At 47.9% G+C, this 20,342-nt stretch overlaps 2 protein-coding genes across 2 annotated transcripts in view; both read right to left on the bottom strand.

Moving 5' to 3' along the window:
• The window catches only part of LOC126544351 (uncharacterized), a 79,360-nt gene extending 67,642 nt beyond the window's left edge, over positions 1–11,718 (bottom strand). The window contains exon 1 of the mRNA XM_050191640.3: positions 11,482–11,718. The gene's annotated coding sequence lies outside the window, so the exon portion shown is untranslated. The remainder of the gene's footprint in view (positions 1–11,481) is intronic.
• Positions 11,719–13,531: 1,813 nt separating this feature from the next.
• Positions 13,532–20,342, bottom strand: part of LOC126544353 (phospholipase A1-like) — a 60,394-nt gene continuing 53,583 nt past the window's right edge. Inside the window, exons 6-7 of the mRNA XM_055062087.1 lie at positions 16,243–16,440; positions 13,532–13,852 (exon numbers count right to left, since the gene is read on the bottom strand). Of these exons, the coding sequence (XP_054918062.1) occupies positions 13,611–13,852; positions 16,243–16,440 (440 nt within the window). The 3' untranslated portion in view covers positions 13,532–13,610. The remainder of the gene's footprint in view (positions 13,853–16,242; positions 16,441–20,342) is intronic.

Here is a 20,342-nt window from a genome sequence, read left to right on the forward strand (position 1 = left end):
TATTACACCGATCCGCAACTCGAAATTAAAAACTAGATGTTTGCAATACTCTTTCTACTTGCGCAATTCGCCCGCGATAGCCGCTTGTGGCCGCGGACGTACAAGTGGCATGCCGCAAGCTCTTATTGTGCGGCTTACTAGCTCAGTTCAAAGGCTGTAATGCCATGGCCAACATTAAGGCAAATTACTATTGTTGTCGCGGAAGGCGTTCTGCTATGCATAGTGTCCCACGTAACTTGAGCCAAACATTAAGAATATTCAAACAGCACGTAGCTGCACAGAACCGAGGTAATGTTGTCTGCCGTCGCTCGAAGATACTCAGAGAATTTTTTTTTCCACTCCGTCTAATTAGATCATTAGTCTTAATTAATTAAGCAACTTTCAAATATTATAATTAGATGATAAGTGTGAATGAGAAAATTGTAGGGAAACATGAAAAACTCCCGATACCGCTTTCTGTTGCTCAATACGTGCTACATAAAAGTGCTTTTCCGAGTGTGAAAGGAACTCGCGAATGCACGCAAGGTGCCTCGAGCGGCACACTCGCGCGGCAATTTTGCGTGCGTTCGCGGGTTTCTTTTGGAAAAACACTTTTGTGTAGCACGCATCGAGCAACAGAAAGCGGTTTCTGGAGTTTTTCATGCTTCCCTACAATTTTCTCATTCACACTTTTTATCTAATTATAATATTTGAAATGTAGCTAAAGTAATTAAGACTAATTATCTAATTAGGCGGAGTGAAAAAGATAATCTGAGTATCTTCGAGCGATGGCAGACAACATTACCTCGGTTCTGTGCAGTTACGTGGCATTTGCACATTTTTAATGTTTGACTCAAGTTACGTGGGACACCCTGTATTTAATAGCGCAGTTCAGCAAGCACCTTTACTACGGAACAAAACCACATCAAAAGTGAGAACCATTGCCCAGTAATCTTGCAGCGACTTCCAAAGCCTTTGGATGTTCGCGTGGTCAACGGGTGGCGCTTCGAGGCCACGGGTGCCAACTAGTACATGTGCATTCATATCACGTCGTTCTAAGTTTCTACGGTAGAATGTTTATGTACTAATAGTTTCCTTGCATATCTTACACGATATGATAATTTCAACCAGTGGTGCTTCAATACTACATGACGCTGAAACCTATATCCAACAGTGGAGGAGTAATTTCCCAACGCATGTTCTGTTAAATAGTTCCCAACAGTAATTTCCCAGCACACCTAATTAACAGCTCATTTATTAATATTAAAGTAAGCAATACTCAATCACAAGCTATCTGTTAATGGTTGCCTGCTTTCATTTGTGCTTTCAATTCCCTTTGGTTTAGAAAGCTTCTTTGGGCTTCAAAATTTCTTTTTCTCTCTTGTTGAAAACACAGGAGATCCAAGGTAACCATAAAGGACTGAGGACCACTTGCCAGCCTACTTGGGCATTACATTGGATCATCATAAATGTGTTCTTGAAGGCATAAAATCTTGGCCCACATTCACAAGGAATTCTTGCGCTTTTGACTTCTTGTAAGAGCCAATCGTGTTCCTGGACATGTTATTATCGAATGTACTTAATTTGGTCTCTGAAGCATAAGACGTTTAGGATGTTGCGGAGAACAGTGAATAAGCCTCACAGCCATTAACGACGCGCTAATATACCGGAAAATGTAGCGCCGCTATCTTTGTAGGCATGGTGTGCACCTTGTGCCAATTGATCAATCTTTTTTGGTCCTTCATCAGTTTTTGCCGCTGAAGGTGAGGCGAATAATTGGTAACAGTAATGAGCGAATGCTCCGGTTTATGATTCAAACGCGATGACTGTGATGCCATTTCAAGCTGTATAGTCGATGCACATATATTTCGCGCTGAGCTATTACTAGCTTGTAAGAGGTCATCATAACTCTTTGAAAGTTGCGGATAACGTCGTACCTACGGAGCTCGAGGTTTCATAGCCAGCATAATCTTTAGGTGGGGAAGGGAAAGAGATAAGTAGAAGGCAGGGAGGTTAACCAGAATAACGTCCGGTTAGCTACCCTACACCGGGGGAATGGGAAAGGGGGAAACAAAGATAACAGGGAGAGATAGAGGAGGGACGGAAAGAAGGAAATTGTGGTGAGTTCGCTGACGTGTGTGGTCTTACAGAAATTGCAATAATAGTCACAGATGCCCCCCGCCTAGACTGGAAGTCGAAACCGGACTGAGGGCCTGCTATGACACTGTAGCACGAGGTCAGGCGGCGATGCGAGGCTTTCCATGGCGGTCTCCACGGAAATCTTTAGGTGAAAGACTGTCATGCTATAGGAGGTGCTTCGCAACTAAGGCCGATGCCAATTGAGTTCTAAAATTTGTTGCAAGACCAGCGTTACGGCTCACTCGCAGCTCACGCCTACGTCCCCAGCTTCGCCATTGCGGATTGCATTCTCTATCTCTGACGTTCTCGCCGTATATACCGTATATGTATATAATCACACCGAAAATCTAGGCAATCTCCGGCAATTGTTTCTCGCCTCCGTTCCTCATCCGACGAGTGGGTGCACAAGCAGATCACCACAGCGTCGGCTCCGTCCTTTGAATTGGGTCAGCCTGTGCAAGCGCATATGTAGCGAGCCAGCGACGCGAGAACAGAACGCCCGCGAATGCTCACGCGACTATGCGTATATATGCACGACGGAAGCGACTTAATTCCGCGTTTCCCGCTCGAAACTGCTCCAGTGCGTTCCGGTCGCCTCGTCTGGGTCGTCGCGGGCTTCCCCCGCCCTGTGTGTCTGTCATCGCGCCCTTCCCCGCTTACGCACAACAGCGTCTCAGCAGGAAGTGCAGCGGCCGTCCCTGCCACGAACGGGCCTGTCTGTCAGGGAGGCGTGAAGGTTAAGAGCGGCGGCTTTTGCGGGCGCGCTGCTCCTGTTTGCTCTTCTCCTCTCCACAGCGGCCCACACGCATCCACGCGCGTCGTGAGGGGCACGCTCGCATTGACCTCGGCAACCCGTCGGAAGCGCGGAGCACCCGCAATCGGCAGCGCCGGTGAGTTGATGCGGAATGAATAAAGGAATACATTACGCATTGTTCCTCGAGAATTGCGGGCAGTGCTTCTCTTGACGCGTTCAGCAACCGCTTGACATTATGAGTGGCTGTGCGCGCATCTCTATAGGTAGCCCTACAGCACCTCTCACTGAAGAACCGGTAACTTCTTGCTCCTGTTTCAGAGACACCATTCAATATGATTCACATCAAAGCCACATTTTGTTCGCAAGATGTCTTAGTACTTGGGTGGCCGCCTTCGCTGAAGATATGTTGCCATTGTTTGTTACTGCTACTATATTTGGTCTTTGTTCTTACCACTGATCGAGCGTATAGGAACTGCTTTTTGAATAGAGGCCCTCTTTCGCAAATGCCTCAAATGGGCTCAGCCTGGTTAGGCTCCATGCATTTTCTTTATCACTCCTCTTTCTGTCGTAACTGCCGTCCACGATTGCTCATCGCCGAGCCGCTCGAGTCGGTATCAAGCTGATCGCGATCATGAATAGTGCCTGTCTCAGCGTCATCCTATGAGGAGACGCTCAAACGTGAAACAAGTATTGCGAATAAGGATCCAGCGTTCATATTCGCAAGCTTTTCCTATGTGAGTGCCATCCGATATTGGCTAACACCGAGCCCATTGTCTAGTTATTACGCGCGATCGCTATCATACGTATTCTAAATGTTTTCAGGTGATCTTGTATGAAAACTAAAATTGTGTTTCGTTAAACGCTCAAGGATTAAAGTCATTTAGCACACTGGCAGACCACTGGACTACGGTCTGAACTGCCATAACAGAATTTATGCAGCAAACTGCGCAGATAATCTGAAAAGTGCTATATCGTGAACAAGAGTTCTTAGCTGGGCTTGTTGGTGCATATTAACTTGTGGGTGAACTGCGCGAGGACGGGACAAGAAAGGAAACAAACACGAGCGCAGACTATCAACATACGAATTATTTGAAAATACACAGAGCATATATACTGACGCGAATGCGCACGTAGTTAGTCGGGGAATGAGTCTATCTGCTGTTCAAGGTAGCCAAGCTCCTTATCTGTTAGATCGATTGATCGGGTGCTGACACATTTGTCCCTTCTGTGGATTGCGTGGGCCTCAAATATTCCACGCGGTAGGCGATTCTTGTATGTCTTCAATATAGTGCTGCGCGCAAACTCTGGCTCACACTAACTACACGTGTCGACGTGTAGCGGTTGCAAGCTAGAGTTTGCGCGCTGCACAGAGGGTGGTGCCGGCCCGCTTTCCTTTGCTTAGCTTGCGACGGCTGCTGGGGCCTATGACGTAAAACTATTCCAATATGTTTTTATTCCAATCTCCTGATGTCAAATTTACGTAACCGCCGACGCAAGCATCGGGTGGTGACCCGCAGCATTGCCTCAGCAGCCCAATCAAACGCTCTCCTCGTTTATAGGAGGTTCCTCTTCTTTTTTTTTTTTGCTTTCAAAACGAATAGCATTGCCTACATTGAACCGCTTTTCTTATCTAATTGGCTGCCAGGAGGCGAGAAGCACGCTCATGTGGAGAGGATTTTGATGTGGTCGGGCCAGCGGGTGGTGCCACCGTCTGCGATTGGTCTGCTTTCTCTTAATTAGCTTGCGGTGACTGGTTGAAAATCGCAGCGACGTGCAACGGAAGGTTAATAACGCAACTAAACCGGATCTTCCTCAAGGAAGAGTTGGCAGAGCGATGTCGTAAACGCGCCAAAAGTGCTCAAGAACGTCACATGGCTACACAAGAATCTCCATTATACGCAAATAAACACGTGCTCTCCGGCAGGTGCGAGTAGCCAGAGCCTGAGCGATCTGGGGCAGCCATCTTTTATTCCTTTCGAAACAGGCACTCTCCGGTTATCCAGAAAAACAAATTCAGTTTTGTTCGGCATACTAATGCATCTTTAACGCGGTCATATCACTTTCACGTGGTGAGTTTTCGTTGTTTTGTGACGTTGCGTGACAGACAGGTGAAGTGGGTGCAGCCCTAAACTCTTGACCAATAGAAAATGGCTAATGGCGAAAAGACGTCGAATCAGAAATAATTATTTTTCTTTTGTTCGGTCTACTCATGCATAATCGTTGTGTTCACGTCATTTCAGATGGGTAGGTATCGTGATTTTCGTGATGTCGCATGGTAGACAGGCGAAGTGGGGGTGGTCCAAAATGTTTTTGACCAATCGCAGTGGGCTGATTGCAGAATTGGAATGGCAAAGTTTGGAATTGCTTTAGGGTATAGCGCTCCTGGTTGAAAATCGCGGCGGAATGAATGGAAGGTTAAAAAAGTTTGCAGGACGCTTAAGATTCGCGTTTAAGAGTGGAACGCAATAGCATTAATAGATCCCTGACTGGTTCTCACGCTTCCCGGCAACTGCAACTTATGTAACCGTAATGTTCACCGGAAAACGCTGGCGGCGAATGCTATGCACAAAGGCGAGCTTACTGGTAGAAACGCCGCCTCTTGCGTGGGCCGCGATGCGGCGGAGGCGAGCGCCATCTGTAGCTGTTGGATGTAACCAGGCGCCCCGCTTTATGGCCTGTGAGATTTGTAAATGGAGTTTGTGTTTTAAGTTTAAGAGTAACAAAATTTTGTTTTCTCGCATATTCAAATTACAATCCGACGCTATCGTGTATGTAGGTTGTGCGGAAGCCGTACTTTACGATTTTTCTCACACATTTTACCTTGAGAAATTCAATTAGTTCAGTAACTTCCTTGCGCTACATGGAGGGCCTGCGTGGTTGGGTATGTGTAGTACGATATCATTTTTGCTGTAACGATGGTCGACACTGGGCGCGGTACGCCGGACGCCGGATTTAACGCTCTCGCGTTAAAATGTCGCTAAATTGTATCCTCACCGAAGAAGAGTTCGTGCTGGAAGGGCTCAACAACGTTATGCCACGTAAAAATTTTTATTATACGCAAATAAATTCATTCTCCCTAGCGGCTCCGAACAGCCAGTGCCAAAGCGATCGGTAGGAAGACGTCTTCTATTCTTTTCGAAACGGGGCAGTCTTCGGCTATTCCGACAAAAGTTCAGTTTTGTTCGGCCCATTAATGCATTCTTAATGCGTACACGTCACCTTGACGTGCTGAGTTTTCGCGGTTTTGCGATGTCAACGGACTGGTAGGCGAAGTGGGGGCAGCTCGAAAACTTTTGACCAATAGCGGAGGGCTAATGGCAAAAGAGGTGTCGAATAAGACAACTATTTTACTTTTTTTCGGTCTAATCATGCATAATCAGTGTGCACACGTCATGTCAGACGGGGAGTTTTCGCGGTTTTCGTAGCGTTGCATGACAGACAGGCGAAGGGGGGGGGGGGGTAGCCCGAAAAATATTTGACCTATTGTGGAGCGCTGACTGCATAAATGACATAAAAGCAGTTTTGAATAGCTTTACCTTATAGCGCCCCTGATCACGTACGGATTCGCCAACCCTTGACCTTATACTTAAATATATTTCTACCAAAAGTGTTGACATCGTGCACATCGACCGCCTCGGGAAAATGCGCTGTGTCAATCTTACATGTAAGGGTGAGTTTGTTCCCATATATATCAAGGTCGGCCACTTCCGGCATACAGTTCACCCATTTATTCCAAAGCCAGTTCAGTGCCTGAAGCTTGTACGCGTGAAGACCGCGTGTATACAAGATCAGTGGTGTGTGTCCGATGTTCGGAGAACCACACAAAAGACACCTGCCATGCAGCGAACTTCAGGCGCTCAAACTGCCAGGTTTGTCTTGGCGCCACTTAGAAGACTGTCCTCAAATTAAGAATGAGTCCACTATCCTCAAAGAAATCTGTGAAAGTACGACCCACGGAGAAGTCACTGAAATCACTGGCGTGACCGACCTCGTCGTCGTCACCGACAGTCTTCCAGGCAGACTACGGCAACTTGGAAGGAGACGCGTCTACATTCCCAGTACTTCCTATGCCTCCAGCGCCACACACATCCGAAGTTGAAGGCAGGTGAGAGACAGAAGCCGGCTAGCCTAACTGTTCAGAAGTATGGCTTACGCTATCGTACACATAGTTTGTGAAAGAGCCTCAGTGTGCTTTCGCAGCTGTGACACGCACCACACGTGCTGATGAAGTGACAGTTGAAGCTAGACAAGTCATATCCGTACTACGGTCGTTAGTGTACCTCATCCATGTACTTCTTTTTAAACAGCTAGCACACTATGTCTGCTCAAAGTGCGATGTATGAACTCGATACTGAGGAACCTACTTACGTCCCTTCAGTAGAGGAATGCTCCACGAGCTAAAGTCATTCGGTGCACAGAAAATCCAAAAGTGGTCTCACCGATTGTCAGCGCAGAAGACGGTGCGCTGCCTTAAGACAACTTCCCGTGCGAACGACTACATACTAGCGTGTTCTTGATTTCGCTCATGTGTTGGACTGTCCCTGATGGTGTTGTACTCTCTGTCTTCCTTTATACTTTATCCTCCATATTGCCATCCCCCAGCGCCGAGTTGCAAACCGGATATTGCGGTCTAGTTAACCTCCCTGCATTTCATTTTATTCCTCTCTCTGACTCTACCGACTACTGAACGATGAGCTCAGTGTCGGCATTCAACGCTTGAAAGTGTTGCTTCCTTCTGCTTGTGAAGCACGCGGCGCGAATCTGGGCCCATATTCACGCAGAAGAAAAGTTATTTCGCTAAGCAATAATTAATTTAGCTCCAAGAACGCGACCACATAGAGGGTAGGACATAAAAACAGGACGAGGGCTTACGAACGTTACATCGATCTGTTTGTAAGAGAAACTGCCAGTCAATAGCGATGTTGGACATTCTAACGTAGGCGGCCGGCCAATGGCAAAGCGCACTTATAAACGAAAAGCGTTGGGACTTCGAGCCCAAGAGACGAGCTATCTTTTGGCGTAACGGGGTAGTACCCAACCTGTGATTAATACAGACCTAACGACATAAGTGACCGACCCAATCTCTTCCCGATTCTTCAAACAACCCTTTCCCTCCCCATTCCCCCCCCCCCCATCCTTTTCTCTGAAAGTTTGTGCCAGCGTCGTTTAAATTTTGTGATACAGAATGAACTCGGGTGGCAGTGGAAGCACGCCATGAAGCATGATGTACAACTATATTTGACATGCTCCTGACAATGTCTTCTATAATTCAACGTAACCAAATAAAACTGAATCACATATGAGAACCATCCAAGCCATGCATTCATCCACCCATTTCAGAAATTCTGAAACCCAGGCTCTCTGATATAGTCATCATCTTAGTCTTGCTCGGTAGCGAAAATGCATATAGTTTTCCTGAAAGGTCATCTGCACTTCAATGTTCCGGCTTGCATGTTGAGGGAAAGCTAGCTAGCTAACCAAGCTAAGTCTTGAGCACAAGAAAACTTTCAGAAGCATTTTTCACCTATTCTTTTATAATTTAAACTGTAATCATTACAGCTGGCCAAGCAGCGGTTAGGCACTGTGTCCGTCCCACTGTAACAGAAAAAAGAAGCTACCTAACCTTCCCCCCCTCTCTTCACTTTTCACAAATTTTAATAACACCCTCACAAATCTGAAAAGTGGAAGCCGTTTGCGCATGTGAGGCGAGAAGAAACTACAGCAGCCGCATCAATGATGACGACTGCGAAACGAGGGCGGGGAGGACTCAAGGCATGAAAGTCCCAAGAGAGAAGAGGAGGTGACGAAGAGAGTAGCTCAGTTGGCAGTTGTGCGGGAAGTAGCCTAGTCCGCCAAAGTCTGTGGATGTCATGGAAAAACGAAAGCAACGGTTTTCTCTTGAGAGCACAACGCTTTGAATCCGGGCGATCGTGGCCCTTACTTACAAAAAAAACCCTTACACTAGAAACTTTTCTATGAGCCTATGCCAGCCAATTGTAATTTGGGAGATACTATTATGCGCAAAGGCGGCCGACCAATACCAATGAGTACTTACGAACAAAACGTTTTGTGAATTCTGACCATCTAATAAAACGGGGTTCCACTAGCTGTTTGTTACCTATACTTCCGGACATGGGATAGGCGGTCTTTTTTTCTTCCTTTCCTGGCAAGACCAAAACTTCGTGAATAATTACTATTTTCTAGCAACTCCATTTACGAAGCAAACTGACTGTCGATAGCTTCTACTTCAGTTCTTTGTATTTAAGGACGCCAATAATTTTCAGTTAGTCTTCGTGGTGGATTTAAATCTTTACTATTATTCAGTTAACGTTGGGGGCCTACAATAATACCGGTGAGGCTAACTTCACAGGTGTGTCCGTCATGAAATGGCGAATGACCAGCCCTTACGGTATTGGCCTGGCGCTCACTGAATTAACCAATGCACATGTGACAGCAAAAGTATCCAAAACCCAGTTTACCTTAATGACTTACTACCGTTTCATTTGCGCTTGGACGTCAAGTTTATCATCACTTAAAACAGGATTAATGCAACGACAAATAGCATAAATGATAGGTTTGGCTCTGCACGCATCCATTCCATGTGTCTATACGAGCTGATATTTCGCACAGCGATTGCCCTCAAATGACTGAAGGCGCGGGTAGCGTCCAGACAATGTGACGTGAAATTTATTCGCGATAAATCACGCTTACATGTGTGAGGCGCACGTAGCGCTCTTTCTTGAAGACTACCTGCCGGCGAATAGCTTTTCTGGTTACTCTGGCAGCAGCTTCTGAAACGCCGCTCGTTCCGAGGCTTTGCTGCTTTAATCCGAATGCCCCACCGCGACTAAGCATCGGAGGCGAGTGCGCACTGTACAGCTGGCGTACGCGCACACATAGAGCAGTCCTCGAAAGGTGAGAGGGAAGAACCGAGGGAAGAACCACACTCACGAGCACCGAGGCACAGCGCCCGGCGTGGCTGGTTGTTGCTCGAAAAAAACAGTGACCCTTCACGATGGTTCCACCTGGCGGTCATCGCGTTTCCATGATGAGCCATAAAATAGAAGACGACAATCTAGGTTGTTTGCACGGCGGCCCACTAAATGGAAGCCCAGCCCGCTTCTCCCAATTCCAGCCGGCACTGCGGCCCTGCGCGTGGTGTGTCCCGGGGCGAGATTCCTCGCTAATACACCTCTCACGGATCCATTCGCCAAAGTTGCCGCTGCTGCACGCAACGCGAACGCATTGCAATGGATTCAGTCGCGGTCATGGGCGGCCGACCACGGAGAGCTCGGCCTCTGGGAGAAAGATCGGCAGTAAATTGAAGACCTGGCACTAGTATCGTCACTGGAACATAAACGAAGCGGGGAGCGGCCAGTTCCCGCTCAGCTGAACAGAAAAATATTCCCCCTCGCAAACTGCCTCCGCCGACGCCGGTACGACGCACATGGCTAAATATTTTGCCGTGAAGAAGCTGTGGCGAGTTCTTGTTCACTTTTACATGTTTATCAAAGGAGCAATATAAACAAAAGAATACAGCGACCCACTATCACCGTCAATCTCACGCGAGCGGATTGTCAGCGGATTAAGAATAAGGTAAAGGCAGGTTGGCAAGGGCGTAGAAAGGGAAAACGGTTTGAATTTCGATTCCGACCTCCGTCTGTAATTACATTCAGGGAAGGAAACATATACTTAACCTACTCAATGCTGGACACACTCACCCCCTAACGAAGTCGTAATAGTTGATTTTCAAAACAGAATGCGCGAGCCTTAAATTTGCATGATAAAAAATTGGTGGTTATGGTGCTTAATTGAGCTTGTTATTATTTCTATAAGGCACATGACGGTCATATAATTGTAGGAATTTTTCATAAGTATACTTATGAAGCGTAAATATACAGTGTGGTCGTAAATGCTATTAGCCGCCGTTGTCTTCGTTCGCGGTATAGATCCTCGGCCATTTTCTTCCAAATAATCTGGTACAGTGAGCAGTATTTTTTTCCCCCAAAGGAACGCCTCAAGGAGACAAAAACTTTGAGCCCACAACGAGACGAGAACGGTGAAAGAAGACAGGAGACACACGAGCGCTGGCGAGCCGTGGTGATTCATTGCCGTCTATTGCTTTATCTTCGAAGAAATTACAATACTTGCGTAAAAAAAAAAAAAAGAACGAAAAAAAATAAAAAGAAAAGAAAAATAGCGCTCGTGTCTCCTGTCTTCTTTCACCGTCCTCGTCTGGTTCTTACCAACACACCCGCACAGCAACATTATTGAGCCTCAAGGAGCGCAAGAACCTAATCGCAGCATTTCTGCTGAGCCTCCTTTTTCGCGCAGTGCCAGCATACACCCTGGACTGTGTGGCGCCAACAGTCCAAAGTGCGTCTTTTGCACGGAAACACGTATACGCGAAGGACTCGCGTAGACTTCAACCTAGCTCAGGCGGAATTGCTCGCACCGCTTCATTTTGTTAGCCCGGAACCGGTGCAGTAATCGGTGGTCGCCGATTCCCCGAACAGTGGGGACTGCGCTTTTTGTTTTCGTTGTATTGCGCCATTATTGATGATCCTGGGTGAAAAGCAGCGTCGCCTACATCACGCGGTGCAGCTCACCTTAGCATGAACAGGATCCGAGCAGCGTCGTAATCCACAGTGGTGGGTGCTTCTCGCGGCTGGGGCTCGCGGCGGCGACAGAGCAGGCGGCGTGACCCTGGTCGGCGGCGTGCAGAGCGGCGTGCGCGCTTCGCTGGTTGCCCAGTGTGCTGCCGAAGCCGTTGTCCGACAAGGAGGGGAGCCGTTCCACTTTGCGCCGGTGCGCCGCCGTCGAGGGGAGGCGAGCAGCCGCGAGGGAGACCGGTATAAAACGGCCGACGCTGGTGGGGCGAGGTGTAGCAGGCGAGGGGGCAGCGAGGGTAAAGGCGGCCTCTGCCAGTTCTCGTTCCGGACCTCCGGAGCCACTTTTGGGCCAGAGAGGGCGCGAGCTTTTGGAAAGCAAGATGCGCAGGTGATCGCCGTTTCTAGAGCACGCACTCGGAGGCTTTTGCATATCGTCGGCTAGCCGGGCGCGCGCGAGTCGACGCGCTGCGTGTCGCGGGAGCGCCTTCTCCGTCTCGTTCAAGAAGGAATGTCCCCGTGTCGTCGCCTATGCTATTTCTCTGCTTCCCTACTGGCTCAGGCTAACTAACCAAGCGTGGATGCACTGCATTGTTTCCCTTCGCCCTGTCTATGCGTGTGCCTTTGTTTCTGTGCGCGCGTGTGCTTGCAAGTGCAGCGTCACTAGAAAAGAAAAATCAATGGTGTCATTTGAAAAGGAAATCGCTGCTTCTCACCTGCTGCTCATTCACGCACAGACCGCTGCAAACCCTGTGCTTTTTCGTTCTCCCTTGCTTCCGTTCGCCACACGTGACTGCGCCGATAGAGTTTGTTTGCATGTCTCCCCTGAATACTTGGCAGAAAACGGAAGAAAATGTTTCCGCAATTCGCACAAATCTAGGCTGAACAGCAAAATATACTCCGTCACTACCCCGCTCTTACTTTTCTTTAGGAGCCAGTTACTCGCATGGGGGCCTTAAGGGCTGCGCTGAACTAAGGACGTAGGAGCAATTGCATATTCCGTAATGAGGCTGCGATAAACTCCAACTTGCGACAAACGTTGCTCAGTAAAATTACATCTGCAAAAGTGTTACATCGCGCATTTGCTGCTGTAGCAACGCAGTGAGGCACTAATTCTGACATGTGGTCATTAGCACGTAGGACAAGATATAAGACATCTTTCGTTTATTCCTTTTATCCATATATTGTTGCGCCAAGCGCGCGTTGGGCAGTTATAGATGTTTTCGGATATGGCGACACGGATGCCGTTTTCGGCTATAGACACCACCTAATCGTTTTCGTGAGAAACATTCTTTATATTCTCATTCTAAACGAGCACTAGTGACACGTACCCAGGTTGGACTGTCAAGGAATGCCGCAGAGAAATTATTTGTGCGTGTTGGAGACGCGCGACGGGGACTGAATAGCGCTCGATGTTGTTCCGCGCTAAATCGTTAGGTTCTGACGGAGGAAACCACGTATTTGCCCCACAACGTAGAGCTGTGCTGCACGCGAAAAACTCGGCGGAAGTTGCGTGCGCTGCCTTCAATCTTTCAAACTACTCCCCTTCAGCTGAGAGCGTTCCTTTTATGCATATGAGTGCATCGTTGCGTTTGAAAACGGCCACGAGAGGAAGCGCGGTCTTTGCAGAGATGCAAAAGTTGTTCGTACATTTGTTTGTATTTTCTAGTTTCTCACACACCGAGGCACTTCCGCCAAAAAGAAATAAATAATAAATAAATAAACAGTCAAAGGCATCTGAACCCAGATAATTTTCCTGGGACTTAAGTATCAAGTATATATGTAGCAATGAAATGGGGAAATTGGGCCAAGGTTACGCGTAACCGTGGTTAAACTAGCTACTACGTAAGTTAATTGGTTCATTGTCGCCCGAAACTGCGGTGACACTAAAAAGTGGGTGTCCACCCGCACAAAGGCACATGTGGTTTAATCGAATGAAAAGGGCAGCCCACGAGCAAAGGTACGACTCACGGCGTTCCTGTTGGGTGCATTCCAAATGGATGCAGCTGCAGCACATCAGACGAAGACTAAACGAAAGGCGAAGGCTGTATTCCATTGAACAGCGCCGCTTGCCCTGCGGAGCGGCTGCTCTATTTATTTTTTTCCCTGTGTTCTCTTTCCGCAGTCTATCACATATTCAGTGGCAGGCAAAATGGTGAGTGCGCGTTGGTCTTGAGGAACTGGAGACCCCTTCCGGGCGCCTGGATGCTGTAGTAACCCATTTCGCCACTGGGTTTGCCAGAAACGCAAATGCCGTTGCGGAAAGCCTCCATTCCACCCTGACACATGTACGTCACGAAGCGGCACTGCTGGCGATACTTGATCGACTCGATGTAATAGAGCGGGGCTCGACCATGGTCGCAATCGATCTCTGCAAGGAGACAGTGTGTGCGCACAACATATAGAGTGAGGAGATCAGCAAGACAGAGGGCATCGCATAAGCGCGCTAATCGCCAGCTGTTAGATGATGCTGTTTAGATGAAGCTGTCATTTAAAGAAAGGGGGTTAAATCAAGGAGAGGTAAGGCAAAGAAGTCAACCAGACGAACGTCCGGTTTGCTACCCTACACTGGGCGTAAGGGAAAGGGGCAATAGATATAGGAATGAGGAACAGAATGAACACTGCGTGTATGCGGGAGGATGCACCGCACTATGAACGGTCATTCAAGCCGGTGTACTTCGTGTACTGCACTAGGGCACGAATCATTTTTTATGCCATGGGGCGCTATAACGTGAAGCTATTCCAAAGCCTTAAATTCCAATTCTGCAATAAACCCTCCGCGATTGTTCAAAAATTTTTTGGGCCACCCCCACTTCGCCTGTCTGTCGCGTAACGTCACCAAAACCGCGATAGCTCCCCATTTGATATGACATGTACACACTGATCATGTATGAATAATTATTTCTGATTAAACGCCTTCTCGCCATTAGCCCTCTGCTGTTGGTCAAACGTTCTTGGGCTGCGCCCACTTCTCCTGTCTGTCGCGCGACGTCACAAAACCGCGATAACTCGCCGCGTCAAAGTGACGTGAACGCGTAAAAGGTGCATTAATATACCGAACAAAACTGATTTTGTTTCTGAATAGCCGGAGACTGCCCCGTTCCGAAAGGAATAGAAGATGGCTGCCCACCGATCGCTCAGGCACTGGCGACTCGCACCTGCCAAAGAGCATGGATTTCTTTGCGTATAAGAAAGCCTTTTTTTTTTTTTTTTGCGTGGCAGTATAACATTATCGAGCACTTTCGGCATGTATACCAAATCGCTTTGCCAAATCTTCATTGCTGAGGATCCGCTTTAGCGACATTTTTAACCTTCCGTTGCACGCCGCCATGATTTTCAACAAGCCACCGCAAGCTAAGTAAGGGGAAGCGGACCAGTCGCAGACGCCGGCTCCAACCTCCTCATCCGGTTATCGATTTTCACTGCGCTGGCTCGGCCCCTTCGAGACCATCTCCACTTGATCACGCTGCTCGCCTCTTGTCAGCCAATTAGATAAGAAAAACAGCTCGATGTAGGCAATGTTATTCGTTTTGAAAACAAACAAAAGTGACCTCCTATAAACGAGGAGAGCATATGATTGGGCTGTTCAGACAACGCTGCGAGTTACCGCCCGATGTTTGCGTCGGTGGTTACGTAAATTTGAAGTCAGGAGATTGGAATAAAAACAGATTGGAATAGATTTACGTTATAAGGTCCTTGATCTGTCATATAACGTGCAAATATTTCTGATGTAGTTGCACCGTACATGACATTGGTGGTACGTGCTTTCATCTTTAAAGCATGCCCAGTATAAGCAGAGCTGCCTTTTTATTCAAAAACGCGCCTAACAGAGATAATCTTCAAAGGCAAGTGACTGAAGTATTGTCACAACATCTCACGTCATGCATTTATTTGCGCTTTGTGGTGCTAAACCTAATGACGAGAGATACAGCCGACCACAAACAGTGGTTTTATGTTAGAGCAAGAGCCGCTTGCAGCGACTATGCCTTTCCATGAATCGCTCGAACCCCGATATTTTAAACATTAAGCCTAGTCGATCCCACCGTTCACGCAACTGTGAATCGCGAACCCCAGGGAAATCGCAACAAACAATTCAGAGTGTCGTGAAGCAGCATGTGTCATGAATTCTTCATAGCAAACTCTGAATCGGTCACGAACGCGGAAACTGTGTGCGCCCTGAAATCTGAAACAAGGGCTGTGCTAAAATTTTTTTCCGAACTTTGGCTTCACTGTTTAGACAAAAGGTGCCTTGTAGCAAAGAGGCTCAGTAAACGCGGAATGACGTCTCATTCCTGCGGTTTATGCGACCATGTATGCTGTGGGTAAAAATGAAGACTAAAATTTGGAATACAAAACGGAAATTGCTTGAGTGAGAGGGAGGCGTGCACGCAGTAGCTTGTATTTCTAGTGGCTTTGGAGGTAGCAAACATTGACTAGCGCTGGTGTAAACCATGTCTTACATGTTATTTTTTTTAGGTAACCATTGTGCGTGCTTCTTTTTTAAAATTTCATGATGTGGTCGGCCAGCTTTAATTGTTGGCGTAGATGGTGACACAGTACAGAAAAGCTGCGTTGCTGAAAGAAACAGAGAAAGTGGTTGGGTTCTGTCATCGTCAAAAAATATGGCCTCTAGTGGTGGATAGTGGCTCAGAATCACCTCCGTGTGGAAAGGGCGTAGATGTTATTACGCAAAATCGCAGAACGGGCAAGGCTACACGACTCCTACACGTGCGATTCCATGGACGTACATAGTGTACCCACCGAGAAGGCCTCCACATCCGGGTTGGTTTCTTCCGCCGTTTGGGTAGAAGTCCACGTGTCCGACGGGCTTGCCCATTCCTAGCGCCTTCTGCAGCACCGTCCAGCCTGAGCTCGTGTGGATGGCGTCCACAAAGACAGCATCCGTGCGCGTCACATGCACCTGGGACTGCTCGAAGAGCGGCCGCGCTGCATCCAAGGCTGCGCGCACGACGCGCGCACGGCGCGTATGATATATGAAAGGAAAAAGAAAAGCGGCAGTATACAGCGAAAGGAAACACCAGCCACATGTGTTCTCTGCGAGGTCAAGAGCTCCGGTGGCTTCATTTCTATCGTGCCACGAATGGTGTCGCAGAAACGTTTCGGCGGCCTTGCAAGGGACCGCGGGTGGTCGGAGTCAATGGGATATTTTCCTCAGCGTCGTCTTTCACTAGACGCTAGTTTTTGGCTCGACATGGGAAAGAGCGCGCATTAGCGTTTCAATGCTGCAGCTCAGCGCACCCGGTCGTACCATGGCGTTTGGGGGAAACTACCGTCACTGGCGCCCTTTGGCGTGCTTAGAAGTCTAAAGATGCTCCTAGGTTCTCATTTCAGCTTATGCGGACGCGGAACAACAACATCAGGAAAGCTGGCCTGCAGTGTGTTCGGCACAAATTGGGGCATTGTGGACCGCCGTGTAAAGACCACAGCCGCTTCACGCTAGAGACGAGAGAGTAAAGGTCATCTTTTCAATCTCAGAGGCACCATCCGAAGAGCGGGATGGTGCTGCCTTACATGTTTCGCTACGTGACGAATGTCCAAAACAGGGAAACACGCCAGATGGCACACGTTAATGTTACTGAAGAGAAAACAGCGCTTACTGACAGGAAAGGAAACAAAAATCTAGAGAAATACACATGCTAACATAAATGTATTTAGCTGTCTATCAGCGCTTGTTTAGCAATGTTCTTTTTTCTTTCCATGTGTGTTTGTGGGTGTTTGGGTGGATGGGTGGGTGTGTATGTAAGCACACACACCCAAATCGCAGCCAATGTGAGCTTAACGCTGCTTCCGCTTGCTTCATTGAGAGCTATCCTAAAAAGAAAGTTAAATAAAGTTCAAAAGAAACAAAAGCTACAAGGACACGTAGGAAAGAACAGGACATGCTCATTATTCACGGGCTTTCTTTTGTTTGAGAGAAAGCACTGTGGTGGGGCAGTTGCTGCACGTTTGAATGTAGAGCTGTCTTTAATGGAAATGATGGAACGTGTTCTCACAAGCACTAGGTGAAAAAGAGCGCTTGACCGTCCTATGGGTAAATGATTCAGACTGCTTGCTGAAAACTGTACTGTGTACGTCTGCCCGTATGTGTTTCCTGCTTCTTTTTGTTGCTTTTATTTTTTAATTTACAGGTTGTACGAATGTTTTATTTATTTATTTATTTATTTATTTATTTATTTATTTATTTAGTAAAAGTACTTACGAGATAACGCTTGTCCTGTGTCCGCACTTTCTTTCGGTTCTCGCGCTGGAACTTCACATATGAACAATTTCCAGTTCGGGCAGCTTTCAGTTATTTATTTTTGCTGTGTGTTTTGGAATACAACATCGTGAAACGCACAGCTAAGGAACGCCGACCAGAGATGTATGCACTTAGCTGTGGTTCGCAGTAAATTCCGGCGCCTTCATTGCTACTGTGTCTTCGGCGATGGATAGCTATCAGTCACTCAGTCCACGTGACGGTTTTACACTTTGCCCACAGAAGGCGCAGCATGTCAGAGTAGGTTTTGTAGTGACCGTGCTTACACAATTTTCGCCCACACACACACTCAGTGCAACCTTCCCGCTTTTAAGCGCTTATGCATAGCGAGCTTTAGGATAGAGGAAAGCAATTTGGATCAGCAGGCGTAAAAGAAAATTTTAGTCTAGAGAGCAGCGAATGTGGTTCGGCGTTTTCTACCACCAGCGCCACTACTGTCGAAACGCTATGATTTTAGCAAAGCCGTTTGCACCGCTCTTGATAACACTTTAGAAGGAGTACGTTAAAGTAATACATACCTGAGAATGTATGACGTACCACGTAATCCTCGATTAATTCACGAGTTTTACGCCTACCAGTTTTACACATGTGAGCCGCTCGCTTCCTGTGATGCACCTTCACGACAAGGCTTCCCTACTTGGAATGAATGTTTTGTTTCTGCAACTTCGTAATGGACGCGAGGTGACAGGAAGCGAAAGCGGCCCGTTGCACCACTCACCTTCGTTAGCGTAAAACAAAGTGCGGCACAGCACAGCTCGCGTGGCATTAACACACAGTATGGCACAGCAAAGTACACTGCAGCTGCGTGCCTCTTGTCTTTCACCTAAAGAGCAAACACCAGCTCTAAGCGCGAGCCGTTATGAAAGCACTGCTGCGTTATTTAAAACATACCGGACTTTGCTTTTGCGGCTCTGCGCGTGTCGACAGCGCGCTTATAGACGGGCACAGCGCTCTAAACGACGCACCGACCGGACTATATACAATCGCATTGATGCAGCCATACGGCGGCATACAAAACAGCTTCGTCGCAAGAGCTCGGAAGCTTTGTGTAGTTGGTTGCATACTGGAAGTGGTTTTGGAAATGTATGGCGCATACTGAAGGCTCTCCGCACTCCTGAAATCTGCAAGAATCCTACGGCTACATTGAGCATAGCGACTGGCCAGTCACCAAAAGTAATAGCAGAGGCATTTGCAGACATTTTCGTCTCTCCTGCATCCAGTGACACCACAATTAGCGACCTTCCTTCTTTGACAAGCCACAGCACCGTAACCGCTTCCCACGGTCCAACCTGCCAGATAGGACGAGGCAGATTTCACACTTGAGGAGCTGCGACACGCGCTGAGCCTCTCCAAACGCCGCACTGCTCCAGGCGCAGATGGTGTGACGTACCAAGCATTGCGGAACGTTGATAAGAGAGAGGGAGATAGCAAAGAGAGGAAAGGCAGGGAGGTCAACCAGACGAGCGTCCGGTTTGCTACCCTACACTGGGGGAAGGGAAAGAGTTTCCATGACCGTATATTGGACGAGTATAATGAAGTATGGAGAACCGGTGTAATCCCTGCTGAGTGGAAATCGTCCGTGGTAATACCAATTTTAAATCCCGGGCGTCCTGCAAGGCACCTCAAGTCCTACCGACCAATATCCCTAACTTCAAACATCATCAAGTTAATGGAGCGAATGGTCTTGTTTCGCTTAGATGTCAGGCTATAGGAGCTGAATTTTTTCCCTGATGTCATGAGTGGCTTTCGTTGCCGCCGTTCGGCTCTGGACAGCATATCAGACCTTGTCTCAGCACTCGAATTTGCTAAAGAAAACAAGCAATCCGCCTACATGCTCTTCCTAGACATACATCAAGCTTTCGATTCAGTTCCGCATAAGGCGATTATTTTAGCTCTTGCAACCGCGGGAATTTCGGGTCGTCTGCTCCAATTTGTGCATAATTTTCTATCGGAGCGCCGGATGAAAGTGCGTGTCGGAGGAGTAACTAGTGAATACCGAAATGTGAAGTGCGGTGTTCCACAGGGCAGCGTATTATCGCCGCTTTTGTTTAACGCGGTACTCGCCGCGCTTCCAAGTCGTTTGCCTCGAGACACTGACTTCCCTGTGAGCATAGCTGTCTACGCAGATGACATTGCTCTGTGGATAAGCGGCCCTTCGCACCTTGGTCCGCGGCTTCGTGCAAGCTTGCAAAGAGCTCTCAACGCTACTTCGGAGTACTTGGGTGAAGTTGGCCTGCTCATATCACCTGCTAAGTCGGCTGCAATAGCATATCACCCTAAACAACGCACTCGTCGAACAATGCGCCGACTGTATCTTGACGAAACGCCTATTGGGTGTGACAACACCGTTATTTAGGGTTACTTGTGGATGATCGCATCTCTTGGCGTCCTGCGGTTAAATCTGTACGACGGAAATCGCACTTCCTCCTTAAGTACGTGGCTGCCTTGACTGCTCAAGGTGCTGGTTGCGACCAAACAACGGCTCTTCAGGTGTACCAGTCATCTGTACTCTCAGGCATGCTGTACGCATTACCAAATTTTGAACATACCACACCTAGTTTGATGGCCCAACTGGAGCGAGATC

Source organism: Dermacentor andersoni, chromosome 1, assembly GCF_023375885.2.
Source record: "Dermacentor andersoni chromosome 1, qqDerAnde1_hic_scaffold, whole genome shotgun sequence".
NCBI lineage: Eukaryota > Metazoa > Arthropoda > Arachnida > Ixodida > Ixodidae > Dermacentor > Dermacentor andersoni.